The 15803-nt window shown below is 41.2% G+C and overlaps 1 protein-coding gene across 2 annotated transcripts in view; it reads left to right on the top strand.

The window, feature by feature from the left end:
• The first annotated feature begins 5022 nt into the window (after positions 1-5022).
• ssh1a (slingshot protein phosphatase 1a) overlaps positions 5023-15803 on the top strand; it is a 30528-nt gene continuing 19747 nt past the window's right edge. The window contains exons 1-2 of one of the 2 annotated variants that reach the window (XM_088335881.1): positions 5023-5261; positions 8266-8303. In XM_088335881.1, coding sequence (XP_088192007.1) covers positions 5181-5261; positions 8266-8303 — 119 coding nt within the window. In that variant the 5' untranslated portion in view covers positions 5023-5180. Of the gene's footprint in view, positions 5262-8265; positions 8304-12002; positions 12241-15803 lie in introns of those variants that run through there. The other variant, XM_088335882.1, reaches the window with a different exon arrangement.

The following is a 15803-nucleotide window of genomic DNA, read 5'->3' as shown; positions in this document are numbered from 1 at the left end:
ATGCAGAACAGAAAACGCAATGAACCAGCAACCGGCAATCCCCAAAACCCGCCTTTAAGAAGCACACACGCAAATTAGACGATCTGCCACAGCCGGTGCCCAGGGGGCGGGGCCAGACGGTCACCACGGCGACCATGCTGTACATGACATATTTTGTTGTTTGTTTTCCAAGTTTTTCAAATGGGATAGAATTTAACAAATGTCACAACACTTGTAAACCCCCCAAAATCTAGAATGTTGAATGATAGCAGGGAATTGTTATCAATCATGAACAGCAAAAGCATTTTTTAAGGTACCGGTACGTGCAATGTTAGATGATACCTTTATCGGCTGTCATCTATCCATCCATCGATGATCTGCACCGCTTATTCTCAGTAGGGTCGCGGGGGTGCTGGAGCCCATCCCAGCTATCTTCGAGCAGTGGGGAGGGGACACCCTGAACTGGTTGCCAGCCCGTTCAGGGCACACAGAGACAGACAACTCACTCATACATTCCCACCTGGGGACAATTTGAACAATTGACCGGAGTGCCTGGAGGAAACCCACGCAAGCACGGGGGAGAACATGCAAACCCTGCACACGAAGCCTGGAAGCTGGATTCGATCCCATGACCTCGGAACGCTCTAACCACTCATCTGCCGTGCTGCCCAGCTATCTACTAGCCATATAGTAATTACGAACCTGAAACCAAAGGAAGATCTAAGTATTGGTATCGTTCCAAAAAATGTGGTATTGAAAATCCTATCGTTTATAATATTTGTTGTGGAAATGTAATTTTGAATCAAGGGAAAGGATGTCAAATAAGATGAAAGAGAATAAAATATTGTGGACTTCATAATTGTTGTGGAAAGTGGTTGTCATGATTACTGATTCGGGGCACCCGCGGCTGCCTCATTGGTGCCAACAGCTGCGGGACCCGATTGGCTGTTGGTCTCTTTTTAAACTCCCGTCTTCCGAAAGGAACCCGTCAAACAGCCTGCGAACCTATGCTCTCAGCTAGGCAAGCTTTTGTACTCTCCGACATTCTCCTGCCCTGTTTTCCTGCCTGATACCTGTTGCCGACCTTTTTCTGGACCAGTTTCTGCTTTTGCTCCTCCGTCCCGGCCATCGACCTGTTTTGCCGTTTCCTGCCTGATACCCGTTGCCGACCTCTTTTTTGGACCCGTTTCTGTTTTGCTCCCGTCCTGGCCATTTCTCTCTGTCAACGACTACCCTCGCTCGACACGGAAGTGCCACTTCCGCGTTCCTTCCTTCTGCTACCCGTGACCGACGATCATCGGATCGTGGATGCAAGCACTGCTCTCTTCCTCAATAAAAACTGACTAAAACGAACGCTATTAGGTCCTGTCTCCATTCCTGGCTTGTGACAGTGGTGGGCCGTGAATTTCACAGCTAGGCTTTCAGTAATGACCTTTAGCTGTGTGTCGTTCAATAACGAACTGGCTCAATGAACCGACTCTATGAAGAGAACAACAGGAGCCGGCTCCCCACCAATCAAGAGACTGTTCTCTTGAAGTTGCTATTTTTCTCTTGTGATTGGTCAATATGCATATTATTAAAGGGATTCTGTGTTGTCGATTTTAAATTTGTTAAGTACAAAAAAAATATTTAAATTGTTTTGTATTTTATCCCGATTATGTATATCTGTAAATATTTGATGTTTCCTGTGCTTTATAGAACACATGTAAAGTGTATTCTTGTATTTCATAGTTTATTTGTTGTTGCACATGAGTCCATATTTTTAATTCAATGGTAAATGGTCTGTATTCTTATAGCACTTTTCAAATCACTGAAGACCTCACAAACCGCTTTACAATTTGCTTCACACTTACCCATTCACACACACTTACACACTGATAGCGTTGACAGCCATGAAGGCGCCTTGCTTGACATTAGAATTGCTTAGTAAAGAAAAGTTAAACGCTTAGATGAATAAAAAGTTATTATAATTTAGTAGAATCATAGATTTTAGACTTTAGTGCATTACCGACCCATAGCTGCTATTTCCCAAGGCCTTCCAGAAGGCCATCACTTTGCCAACTCGAAATCTGACTGAACATTATCTAACACCTATGTTATGCTGTGGGAGGCCTTCACAAACAATTTTGAAGGCCTCCAGACAGATTTCTGAGCCTAAAAACAAGTCATGGTGGAAACATGATTGGTTAAATGCTTAAATATGAACTTTTTATTTCAAAACACCTACTTACTAAAAAATAATACCAAACAGTCAAACATTTATTTCATACCTGTCAACCCTGAGAGACTAAAAACCATACGGGTCAATTTAAGCAATCACATATATTTCCCAGGTGTCCCATTGTCTGTTATCCGTGTTTTCGTTCGATTGTTTGTGTATATTCTTGCTAGGACTGCAAAGCCCTTGCTCCACATTTTGTCATTTTAAAAACTTAATTGCACCTCGGACGGTGGGCAGGAGATACCTTGGACAGATTGCCAGCCAATCCAAATGCATAAATAGACAGACAAGACATTTATTCCTAGGGACAATTTAAGGTCCCTAAACCAACCGACTACACATGTTTTTGGAATGTTGGAGGAAACTGAGGTGCCTGGAGAAAACCAATTGAGGCATTGGCAGAACATGCAAACTCATCACAGGGGAGGCCAGTGGCTGGAATCGCACCCAGGACCTCCAAATTGTGAGGCGGATGTGCTAATCAGTTATCCACCATGCCACCCATATTGAAAAATTGTAACAACAATTTGTGTAAAAACGTACAGCTTTACAGGTATTTTTGCAAGCTGAAATTACCACATACAGTAACACCCATTGCTACTTTCCTGTTAGGCAGAGCTTTAGCGATATCCTGTGGCACTTAAGAGTTGTAGCATATTTGGAATTTCAATAATGTAGTTTTGTCTCGAAAATACCAAACTAAAAACGTAGTCAATGTACATTTTTTGTCAGCATCGATCTCTGACCTCGGGCGGCACGGCAGATGGGTGGTTAACAAGTCCAGCTACCGCGGCCTCCCCATGTGGAGTTTGCATGTTCTCCCCGTGCCAGCATGGGTTTCCTCCAGGCGCTCCAGTTTCCTCCCACATTACAAAAACATGACAAAATTCTCGCGGCCTGTCCCAATGACATTTGTATTCATAACAATAATATAATAATAATGATGATAATAATAATAATAAGAAGAACAATAATACATCTAAATCTCCTGTGTAATCTCTAGACCACTTGGGATGTAGATTAAACAGGAAAAAGCATTCGATTTGATCTCATCATCACACTATTTCAACTAACAGTACCAGAGACAAATTTTAAAGAATAGATAAAAAAATAAATAAATAAACATAAACAAGCACGTCTAGGAGACAAATTTTTAGTGTATCTTACATACTTTGAACATTTTAATCTGGTATTTTATTCATTGTTTACGTTGACAATACATTATTTTAATCATCATGACCCCGCGTATTCAACAACATTGTACTGTGAGTAAAAATAGTGTGATGATGAGACCAAATCTAAAGCCTTTTCCTATGTCATCTACATCCCTAGTAATCTAGTGAAGGAATCTCGATTGTAGCGCCCGCAGGCATCAGGGTGCTCTCAAAGAACAGTTTAGGTGCCCGCGGAACCTGTTCTGAAAATAGCTCACCAGTGCCTGGAGAAAATAAGGAAACAAGTAATATGTTGGATATTACTTAGAAATGGAGAGCTGCTGTTTTTAAGACAAAATGGGTATGGATTTTCTCGGGTGTGTTAGTCTGCAAGCTTTCAAGATTGCACAAGTCAATAAATATGAAGGGTTCACCATTGCCACAGGTTGGCATACACATTTTCTTCTATTTATTTTTTTATGTGTTATATGTCGAAATACCCATTTATGTGCCTATTCTTTCATCATTTGTGCGTATTTACGGTGATTTATGACTAGATAGTGACTTTACGAGTAACGCACTACTTTTGGGTGTCAGTTAACAGGGTTGGTAATGAAATTACTTTTTAAATCAAGTAACTATTGCAGGGGTAGGGAACCTATGGCTCGGGAGCCATATATGCCTCTTTTCATGAGTACGTATGGCTCCGAAATAAAATGTAACTATTGCACATCTCTCTGTGACGTTCCAAAGTCAAGTGATTTCATCCCGATTTTGGTCCATATAAAGCCAAAGCAACTTAATGCAGAAGTTTGATGAGAAACCATTTAAACTGATAAATAAAAACTCTGGCAAACGACTTTGATTGGGTGAGCAGTACAGGTGGGCGGATTCCTGCACTCAGAGCAAGGCACTTCCTTCTCTCTCACCAGCTCAGTAGCCTAGATGGTAAGGCGCCCGCTTTGAGACTGGGAGGTCGGTGGTTCGCGCCCCGGCCGAGTCATTCCTAAGACTTAAGAAGTGGTCGGCGGCGCCCTCTGTTGGCTGTGGCTGCATCGGCTCGCTACAACGGGTCAGGTGCAATCGACATTTCGTTCTGTGTACATTGTTACACAGAATGACAATACAAGGAAATTATTATTATTATTATTATCACTCTCTCTTTATCTCTCTCTCTCTCTCTCTCTCTCTCAGTGCAATCTACAGCGAAAGTGAATATGACGATATGCTTATCGTTTGCAGTAATTTGTGACATTTTTACAAAAGAACTTTGCATGCACATTGTTTTGAAACCGTTATTAAGGACAAATTTCATGGAAAAAAATTGCCTCGACACTCTTAACTGAAGGTGGAAGGCAAATTGTAAATGGAATATTTACATTGATTTGGGACACAGAATTTGGCATTATTATCATTTCATACATTTGATTAAATCTTCAAATGACACACAGTGAAATAAAATGTGCTGAAGAATTAGCTTTAGAGCGTGTTTGGCATTTTTTTTCAATTTTGTCTGAAAATATATGATGTGGCTCTCTCAATTTCTTTTTAAAACATTTTTGCTTGTATGGCTCTTTGGGTCAAAAAGGTTCCTGACCACTGAACTAGTGTGACCAATTACTGATTTTCAGTAACGTGACCATTGATCCAGAGAATTTCTGCTGACTCTCTCCCGCCCTCTGTCGCTGCTTCCATCCGTTCATTCAGCGGGCACCAGGAGGCGGATGGTTAGCCGGCCAGACAGCTAGCTAGCTGGCTAGCGCAATCAGGAAGGCAGGCAGCTCACCAGGCCACAACGGCCGCCGGTGCATCTTCCGCCTTCAGCCATGGCGTTAGTTACCCTACAACGGTCGCCGACCCCTAGCGCCGCGTCCACCGCCAGCACTGCGACCACCACAGCGGGCGAGGTGTGTTATCTCAGAGGGGGGGTTAACTGGATGTCTAAAAATGAATTCTGACTGGAGTGTATTGGGTGATGCTAATGATGGGAGATGCTGCCGGAAGGAGGCCTTTTTTTGAATGAAGCGAAAATTAGCGACCATTTGTTGTTTATATTTAGCACAAATAAGTCGTAAGAAAACAGAGCAGTTCCATTAACTTTGCATGCGAGGTTAAATATATCAATATAACGAAGATAAGCTCGCACTTGACTCAAGCTAATGTTAGCCAGATGGTGACGTGACTCGTTAGCGATGAAAACTAGGTTTTAATTTGTCTGGCTTGTACACCATTATTGTCACGGACTGCGATCACGCATTTCCCTTCCATAATATCTTCTATTCACAGTCTGACAATTTAGAACTAACGGAATGATGGTGGTATAATCGATGGCTTGGCTAGCCATCTTCCCGTTCGGATTCTAGAAACTGCTCGTTACAGGGATTTTAGGGGATGAGCAGGGACTTGTTTTAAACCTTCTGCTTGTGTCATTTTGGGAGAACGCTTGTTTGGTTGTCTTGCCATTTGTTTGACTCAAAATAAAAGCGACTTGTCATTACCTTTTTAAACGCTTAACTTGTCCTGGCTGTCGGCTGGGGGCGCCAACAACCAAGTTAACAACCATCGATAGTAAAATGGTCAACTGCTATACCAAGTTTTATTTCTCAGTGATGCTTTACCTTTTATAAAGGTGACATTTACTTAAACTACTGAAAACATGACAATCCAACCGCACCCAATAGTATTCTTAGTTCGGATAAACTTGTCTAAAATTATTCACATGACAAAGTAGCTACATCCATGCACCAATCTGTACTTTTTTGATATTTAGTTTTACTTATTGAAAAGAATCCATTTTGTTTGGTACAGCTTGCAGATTCCCAGTAACATGGAACATTAAAAGCTGCTGCAGCTATGATGTCACCCTCGAGATGAGAGGTGGGTGCAGTGGTGGAGTACTACTGCAGGGAAAGAGCATCATCAAAAAATGTTACATACTGAAATGAAGAGTAGCTTTTTTTTCTTCACTATTGAATACTTTAGAGCGGGAAATGCAATTTGTTCCCCTTGGTTAACATTTTATCAGAAATGGACTTTCATATACCTCTTAGCTATGCCATTCCTGCACCTGTCACTGTTGTGAATAATCCAACCATCCATTATCTGCACCGCTTATCCTCATTAGGGTTGCGGGGACGCTGGAGCCCATCCCAGCTATCTTCGAGCAGTGGGCAGGGGACACCCTGATCTGGTTGCCAGCCAGTCACAGGCCACACAGAGACGGAAAACTCACTCGCTCATTCACACCTAGTGATAATTTGACCGGCCAATTAACCTGACATGCATGTTTTTGGAATGTGGGAAGAAACCGGAGTGCCCGGAAGAAACCCACACAAGCACAGGGTGAACATGCAAACTCCATACAGGAAGGTTCGAGTTTAGAACTGTGCCACACATGCGCTAACGACTGTGCTGCAGTGCTGCCCCTGTTGTGAATAATGTAAATTTATATTTATAATTGGATAATCATATTTAATCATTTTAGAACACATGTTTTAGATGTCAGGCTCTCAGAAACTAATATTCCCTGATGCTGTCTTTCATGGGAGTAAATTGCGTTTTTACTAAAAACATTTGCAAACATCCATCCATCATCTGCACCGCTTATCCTTAGTAGGGTCGTTGGTATGCTGGAGCCCACACAGCTGTCTTTGGGCAGTGAGCAGCGGACACCCTGAACTGGTTACCAGCCAATCACAGGCACGCACAGACAAACCACTCACTTGCTCATTCAAACACCTAGGGACAATTATGACCGGCCAATTAACATGATATGCATGCTCAAGCTTAGTGTGGTTGAATTGAGAGCATTTGTGTTCAACACTTTTCAGCTTTGCCCATTGATTCCCAGTTGGATTTAGGTCTGGAATTTGACTAGGCCATTCTAACACTTCGATACATTTTATTTGTGAACCATTCCATTGTACATTTGGCTTTATGTTTTGGAAAATTGTCCTGTTGGATGATAAATCTCTTATCTAAGGTATTCCAGGTTTTTCTGCAGATCTGTCCTGTATTTGGCTCCATTCATTTTCCCTGAGTTTTACCCATCATTCCTATCCCTGCTGAAGAAATGCAAGCCCAAACCATGAGGCTACCACCTCGTGGGGATGATGTGTTCATGGTGATGATCTGTGTTGTTTAATTGTTTAATGTCAAATATATTTTCTAATATAGTGGCCAAGGAGTTCAATTTTGGTTTTATCTGACCAGAGCACCTTCCACATGTTAGCCGTGTCTCCCAGATGGCCCAATGATATTGCACTCACCCCACTTTTGAGTTTTTTATTTGTTGAAGTATAAGCTATGTAATACATTTCATTCTACTTCATGCTTGTTTCCCTAATTTTGATGAGGTTTAACCACTATGTTAACATTTTTGTTTTTATTTTGCAAGCCTATAATGTGGTGGAAGATTAAAACATTGAAGGGGTACTGTATTTGGTTTCAAATGTTGTACCTATTAGATACCAAATCAGAATCAATTTCAAACACAGTAATGTCACCTCCTAATTAACAAATTAGGAATTAAATACTGTTTTAAAAAAATATAACATTGTTGATTCATCAACAAAATAATGTTTGGATTAATTACTTGTTAAAATTAACAACAATTAAAGGTCTTAATAATACTTTTACTACTATACATTTTTAATTAATATTTTTATCTGCTTGATAATTTTAACAAATGGTTACAATGCATAAAGAATCGTCAGGCAATTTAGTGCGTCCCCACCGTAGTATTGATTCATTGTAAATGATAAAATTCGCATTAACAAAGTAATAAAAAAGGAAAATGTGTTTAATAAGAAGGATGTATTTTGTAAAAACAAAAGTACTACCATGTAACTGTGTGATTATTCTTTTCCAGTAGATTGCACAAGTGATATCAAAATATTTGTCTTGTTTCAGGATTTTGGGAGCGAAGATGAGCGGCGGATGAATCAAAGGTAAGATGCATCCTTCCAACATGGTTTAACATTTTAATCGGCATGGTATGCTAAAAACACATTGCAGATGAATCAGTTGGTGTTATTCCCAGATGATCACCAGAGGTGTTTGATGTTCAAGTCCTGTAGCGATGCGTAAACAGCCATTATACCAGGATTGATCTTTGGCTTATCGCACAAATTTCATGAGGTCACGATTTTCTGCATTTATGAAACTTATGGAAGAAATCTGTCGTGAATCTAGCTCAGCAAGGACTTGTTGGCACATCAGATTCAGATTCAGATCTACTTTGTCATTCTAGTACACGTGTATACAGAACGAAATGTCGATGCATCTGACCCCCACAGTTTCCTTGAATGTACAGATATAAATAATGTTGTATTGTATTTTGGCTACGTATAGTATTTTACCATAGTGCCGATAGTGCAAGAAGAGTAGCTAACCAGATGTGCAAAATGGGCAGTCAGGTTAACAAGTCAGGTACACAGTAACATTAATACTTCAAATCTGTGCACTGGGCTTTCAGTGTGGGGTTTTTCCCCGTCTCTATACAGGTTTCCCCAAGGTACTCAGGTCTTGTACATTCCCAAAACATACATGTTTGTCTTGTTGAATAAGTTTAACAATCAAAAAACTCTATTGTTGGTGGCGCTAGGTCTCATGTAGTTTATTGAAGTCAGTTGGCATTTTGGTGTCTGTTTCTGATGTGTTGCAGCTAAATGCTACAAGCAATTTTATTATTTGTTCACAAAATGTGTCCTTTCAAATTTTGATGATTTGTCTCAGTGGCTTTATGAAAACATTTTAACCATATATCGGATATAAAATGAGTTTACTTTGTACAGAACTTGAAATATTTGCACGTATGTTTGATTTTCAATAAAACAAACCATTGCACTTTGAAATCAGCATTTTCTTTATCATGTATTAGTGTCTTATCACGAATAATGCATTGAATAATTATCTTGGACAATAAATATGTTTTACAACATCTCTATGTTGACCCAATTACGGTTCACCAAGTGATCCAACTATGCACGAGGCGAGTCATGTCTAGTTTCAAGATTGCACACATTTCTGACATACCATTGCAGTTACACATGCGAGTAAATGTATATTTATTAGATAATACTGTATTATAGTAACTTTTTTTTTTTTTTTCAAAGTAGTGCCAGTTCCGTAATGCAATCCATTAGGTAGGCAAATATTTAAGGTAAATGTTCATTTTATTATTGTTATTGTAATAAAAAATATGATAAATATGGAGGGTTAGCTACTCCTCATACAACTTTTACTTATATCTGTACATTCAAGGAAACTGTGCGGGTCAGATGTATCGACATTTCGTTCTGTATACACGTGTACTAGAATGACAATAAAGTAGATCTGAATCTGAATTATGCAACATCGTACTATTAAAATTGTGAAAATATGTCATTGACATGTCACAATGTTAAAAGCATTACATTTGTTTAAAAATATCAAATTTGAGGAGTTAAGCTCCATCTATATCAGTGGTTCTTGAATATATTCCCGTGGCTAACGATAACAACAACAACAACAATAATAATAATAACAGTAAGCCTATATCCCCTGTGTAATCACTAGACCACTATAGATCTAGATAACATAAAAAACTGCATTAGATTTGGTTTTATCATCACATCACTTTTACTCACTGTACCACATTGTAAACATTTCTTTTGGCTGTTTTTTTCCCATAATGCTTCATTACAATGTTGTCCAACATGGCATAGCGAGTAAAAAAAAACAATGACAAGATTAAATCTGAAGTCTTCCTATGTCATCTTGCATCCCCGTGGTTTACTGGTTAAGGTTTGGCCTTCAGCCGGAACCCGGGATTTATTTCTGTTGTATCCAATGATGAGAAAATGTGTTCATCGATATTTATGACTCATCAATCATTGCTCAAATATGATAATATACTACTGTCACAACCCTATATAATTCGCACACAAATATATATTTGAAAGTTTTTCCATTATATATTTAAAGACCAATTTTCTCCTACTCCAGTTGAACACAGCATTGTGGACTACATAAACCTTGTAATATTTATTATTATTAAGCTATTGACAATGATGTGACGTGACAAAAAAAACATCATGTTATTATCAATCTTTATCACGATTGGTTTTACAGTATTGGTAATGTACCTAATACAGACCTGGGCACTCCGGTCCTCGAGGTGCCACATGATCTGCATGATTTTGCAGGTTTCTCTTCTTCAGCTAAGGTGGCACAAATTATGAGCTTGTTAGCAATCTGCCTGGAGCTTGGAATCACCTGTGTTTGAGCAGAGAAACCTAAACCAGCCAGGACATTTAGCCTGTAGCGTCCCTGGCTGAATGATGGTCTAGCTTTTTCACTGATGCTTCAGTGTTTTATTTAAACAATCGTTCCCGTCACATTCCCTATGGGGCAACGTAAAAGTTTGTGCCCATATCAGCTATGTTCTAATCTCATGAGACACGTTTGTCCTAAGCAGAGTCACTTTCTACTTTGTAAATCCCGAAATGGCGTCGCACCTTCATAAAAGCTTACCTTGAGATGACATCCTTACCGACTGAGAGTATACAACTGTAACAAAGTAAAATCTATAGATCTACAGATACAAACACAGAATTACAGTTGAATAAATTGTCTTTATTTTTATTAAACAAAAGTACAACAAAATTGGAGGGCTTCTTCTTTCAGTACAAGAAAGAGAGTGGCTGGTTAGCTGCACGCTAGCATCGGGGCTCAATTACAACTGTCCCAAGTATTGCAGTTTCCCACAAGTTGTAGCTCTTGGTCATCCTTTTCATGGGTACTTAATCTGCCTTTGGTGAGATATAGGCTCTGCAGGGTTGGTTTACGAGAGTTGTTAGCCTAGCTCTAGCAGTAGGATGGACCTTTAGCCTCGCTATTAGCTTCTCTAACGACACCACCGCTTATCGAACCTGAAAATAAACCATGGAGCATTCGCTAGGAATTACCTTTTCTTTGCTCTCTTCTGACTTGGATGGGCTCAGAGTCCCATTGAATTGATCAATTTATTTTCAATGTAATGAGCCGCTAGAAACTATTTGGCGCCATGCTCTGCTGTTTTGGTGGCCATTCGTGCGCCCGCCCCGCTGTTTGACTGTCGGCATACACTAGCATATCACAGTCGCACATAGAGTCAAGCCCACCCAACACACAATGCCCTCCCTAACCTGTCCCTGTAATAGCATTTGCTGTGTGATGTCTCAGGACTCAATGCACAATAAGTTGATTTGAATGAAAATAAAGACAATTCAATTGTATTAAAAATCCGTGAAGCAGTGATAACCGAAGCGCTAAGTAGCAAGGGGTCTCTGTATATATATCAGGATACAAAAAAGTTTGGGGGCATGGTAGATGGCAAGACAAGAGCCAAACAACCTTTAAACACCTTTACCCTTTTTTTTTTTACTCTGCTGCCAATTAAAGGAAGACAAAAATACCCTTTTTGTTTCAAATCAAAAATACTCAAGTAAAATCGAGATTTGTTTCCAAGGAAAAAAAAAGCTTTTGTCACTGTGAGCCAACAGGGATAAATTCAGCAAGCACGGTGGCGGCTGGAGATTGCAGCACGTCCATTCAGTCTCACAGGCACGTGCAGTCGCTCAAAGGAGGGAGGGAGCAAGCAACACAAGAAGCGGAATCTTAAACAGCTCCGAGCCGAGTGGATGAGTCGAGGCGGTTAGTGAGTCTGTTGCTCAGTAGAACGCTCAGAGTCAAGACTTGAAACCGGCTGCATTATGGCTCTTTTTGTCTGAAGACCGCCAAAGAGGAAGTGGTTTTCGGATTCAACAGGATGCATCTGTTTGTTGAAGCCATTCAGAAGGCCTTGATGAAGCTACCTTGTTTTGTGGAGAATTCCATGTTGAACCATAGTGAGGTGCGGCACATGTGAGTGAAGTTGAAGCTCTTTTAGACATTTTGATTATGTACCCTTGAATTTAATCTCTTGTGATCTACAGCTGAAAACTGAATAATTATTCATTGAATTAACATGAGGATTACTCCACCTAAAAACTAATGTACTACAGAAACCGCTTGTTTTCCTTTAGTTTGTCATGTAATATTAGTTTTCAAAAGTAAGGCTACCCATGGCTTTAAATCCGCTAACAGGATAAGTGCAAATTGAGGTATAAACATGGAATTGGTTGGTACAAGAAAAACAAGTTAGATGACTGATATGTAGGGAAGAAAAATGATGTAGTTTGGAAAGCGTAAGTAGGGAAGTACAGTAGTGGAATTGTGATGTTTTATGTATTTCAGTTTTTGGAATGTTTTCTGTGATTTGCTTAACTCCGTTTTTTCAAACAGTGTTTACAAATCAACTGAAGTTATCCTGATCCAAGTCCTGTGACCTTTGTGATGAATTTGCTGTTGAAATGAGCAGCCGGAATTTGTTCAGCATACCAAGCAGCAAGCATCTGCTCTGGCCGTTGTTGCTTAAGCCTCATATTTATCCATCCATTATGTGTTGAGCACCCCCGCCCCTTGTTAATTTCACACATCCGACAAACTAAAACAAAATCCATCACAGTGGGAGAAAAGCTCTCAAAACTGTCTACCCACATGCTTTGTGTCTGTGGAACTTTTTTTCCTCCCTTTGGTGGTGAGGGCGGTGGGAATGAATGTATTGTGAGGCTCACAAAAGGAAATCCATTGTTCTTGTAAAATACTCTGTTTGGTGCTGGCCTGCTCTTCTGAATGTTTAGACACTGCGCCTAGTGTACAGAATCCTATCCGTGCAGAATGTTTCTTTGTTTTGTTTTTGAGGCAACTTGAAGCATCGTGAAACGATCCTAAATAATACTTTTGTGTTTGTGTAAATTACACATTTTGATATATCAGCCAAGATTATTGGACACTAATTTAAGTAATAGACCACTCGGTGAGTTGGCATTTTTAATTTCTGTCTTGGAATATTGTTGTCACGAGGATTACCAGAACAGAGCAGGAGACCCCAGAGCGTTCGTACAATACTTTTATTTGGGGAAGCACAAGGGTTAGCGGGAAACTTCGGATGACGTAGCCAATCGTAGCGTGGGACGGAAGCAGGTTGAGTTTACCGGGACTGAAGAGATGATCGTAGCTTGGGACGGAAGCAGGTCGGATCGGAGGCAGGCAGAGAGAATCAGGTAAACAAGGCACAGGTAATCGGGAGCGTCATACGGGGTACAGATGTACAGAATTACAGGATTAATCCTCCGACAAGGAGTTCTCCGCGTAACGCGTTTAAAAGGGGAGCATTGACCAATCAGGAAGCACATTCCAGCGCGCCACATGATTACCCCAGGTGACTCCACTTGGGTAATCATGACAGAACCCCCCCCTCAAGGAACGGCTCCAGAAGTTCCCCAGGAAAAAAAAATAAAAATAAATTTAACCCAAGACACGTCAATGGGAAACACAGGCAGATCAGGACAGGCAGAATCAGACAGGACAGGCAGAATCAGAAGAGTCCAGACTCAGGGGGGGTCAGATTCAGAAGAGTCGGACTCCGGGGAGCGGAAAGGGAACAGACAAGACAGGAGAGGAAAGACGGGACAAAATCACTACAGGCAGACTCAAGGCAGGCATGGGAGTCGAGCAGGCAGGCATGGGAGTCGAGCAGGCAGGCATGGGAGTCGAGCAGGCAGGCATGGGAGTCGAGCAGGCAGGCATGGGAGTCGAGCAGGCAGGCATGGGAGTCGAGCAGGCAGGCATGGGAGTCGAGCAGGCAGGCATGGGAGTCGAGCAGGCAGGCATGGGAGTCGAGCAGGCAGGCATGGGAGTCGAGCAGGCAGGCATGGGAGTCGAACAGGCAGGCATGGGAGTCGAACAGGCAGGCATGGGAGTCGAACAGGCAGGCTTGGGAGTCGAACAGGCAGGCTTGGGAGTCGAACAGGCAGGCTTGGGAGTCGAACTGGCAGGCTTGGGAGTCGAACAGGCAGGCTTGGGAGTCGAACAGGCAGGCATGGGAGTCGAACAGGCAGGCATGGGAGTCGAACAGGCAGGCATGGGAGTCGAACAGGCAGGCATGGGAGTCATTGCGCAGTCATACGGCCGGAGGTGCCTCAGCCAATTTCGCCATGTCGGAAAGGACTTGCCGAACTGCGCATTCTGAAGGGGAATTGCGCTGCTGATTCAGGCTTTGATAGTGGTCAGGGGGCAAATGTACGAACGCGGGGTCCATTCTGGTCGGAGGATTCTGTCACGAGGATTACCAGAACAGAGCAGGAGACCCCAGAGCGTTCGTACAATACTTTTATTTGGGGAAGCACAAGGGTTAGCGGGAAACTTCGGACGACGTAGCCAATCGTAGCGTGGGACGGAAGCAGGTTGAGTTTACCGGGACTGAAGAGATGATCGTAGCTTGGGACGGAAGCAGGTCGGATCGGAGGCAGGCAGAGAGAATCAGGTAAACAAGGCACAGGTAATCGGGAGCGTCATACGGGGTACAGATGTACAGAATTACAGGATTAATCCTCCGACAAGGAGTTCTCCGCGTAACGCGTTTAAAAGGGGAGCATTGACCAATCAGGAAGCACATTCCAGCGCGCCACATGATTACCCCAGGTGACTCCACTTGGGTAATCATGACAATTGTGACAAGATGTTTTTTTTTCCAATTGAAGATAATGGAGGTATTCTTATTTACTTTTATCTTCTCCCCCTCCAAAATAAGGATCTAAAGAACAGTGTTTCTATGTTAAGTGTAAGGGACGATTTCAGTGCACTAAATATGAATATTTCCCATCTTTGGTCTGATTTGCAATGACCCCTGTGGATATACAGTAATCCCTCGGTTATTGTGGTTAATGGGGACCAAAACCACCCGCGAAAAATGAAAATCCGCAAAGTAGCGACGCCCCTTCAAAAATGCTTAAATTTTTTTTTGTAATTAAATTTTTTTTATTTTTATTTTATTATTATTATTATTTTTTAGACCCGCGAAGCTCTGGAACCGCGAAGTAGCGAGGTCCCACTGTATTTTCGCTTGACATTGAAGTCAAATGAAGTGAAATAACTGGATACAGTATGTCATTATTCTGGAGTCCTGCAGAGCATTGAAAAGTTTATGAGGCATTGAATTCATTATTCCACAAATGAGGCATTAATAGGCATTAAAATGTTTTCAAATCTGAACTTCGAAAGTCGTCGTGAAATAAATTCTGAGCACATGAATAAGATTTATATTTGTTTGAACTAAAAAGATCTGGTTACATGCATCAATTGACTTTTTTTAATAATTCACCGGTTGTTTTTGGTGGAATCATGGCGTGACCACAATAAAGGATTTAGCAAAACGGTGATGTGGTTTCAGTAGGACGCATGTCATCGGTCCACTAACAATACACCTTGCAACTTGGGACAGATACAGTGCACCCGGAAAGTATTCACAGCGCTTCACTTTTTCCACATTTTGTTATGTTACAGCCTCATTCCAAATTGTATTAATTTAATCTCTTATCTCAAAA

Source organism: Urocampus carinirostris, chromosome 5, assembly GCF_059441175.1.
Source record: "Urocampus carinirostris isolate Australia breed hairy pipefish chromosome 5, RoL_Ucar_1.0, whole genome shotgun sequence".
NCBI classification, from domain to species: Eukaryota; Metazoa; Chordata; class Actinopteri; order Syngnathiformes; family Syngnathidae; genus Urocampus; species Urocampus carinirostris.
This window is presented reverse-complemented; position numbering and strand designations above follow the sequence as displayed.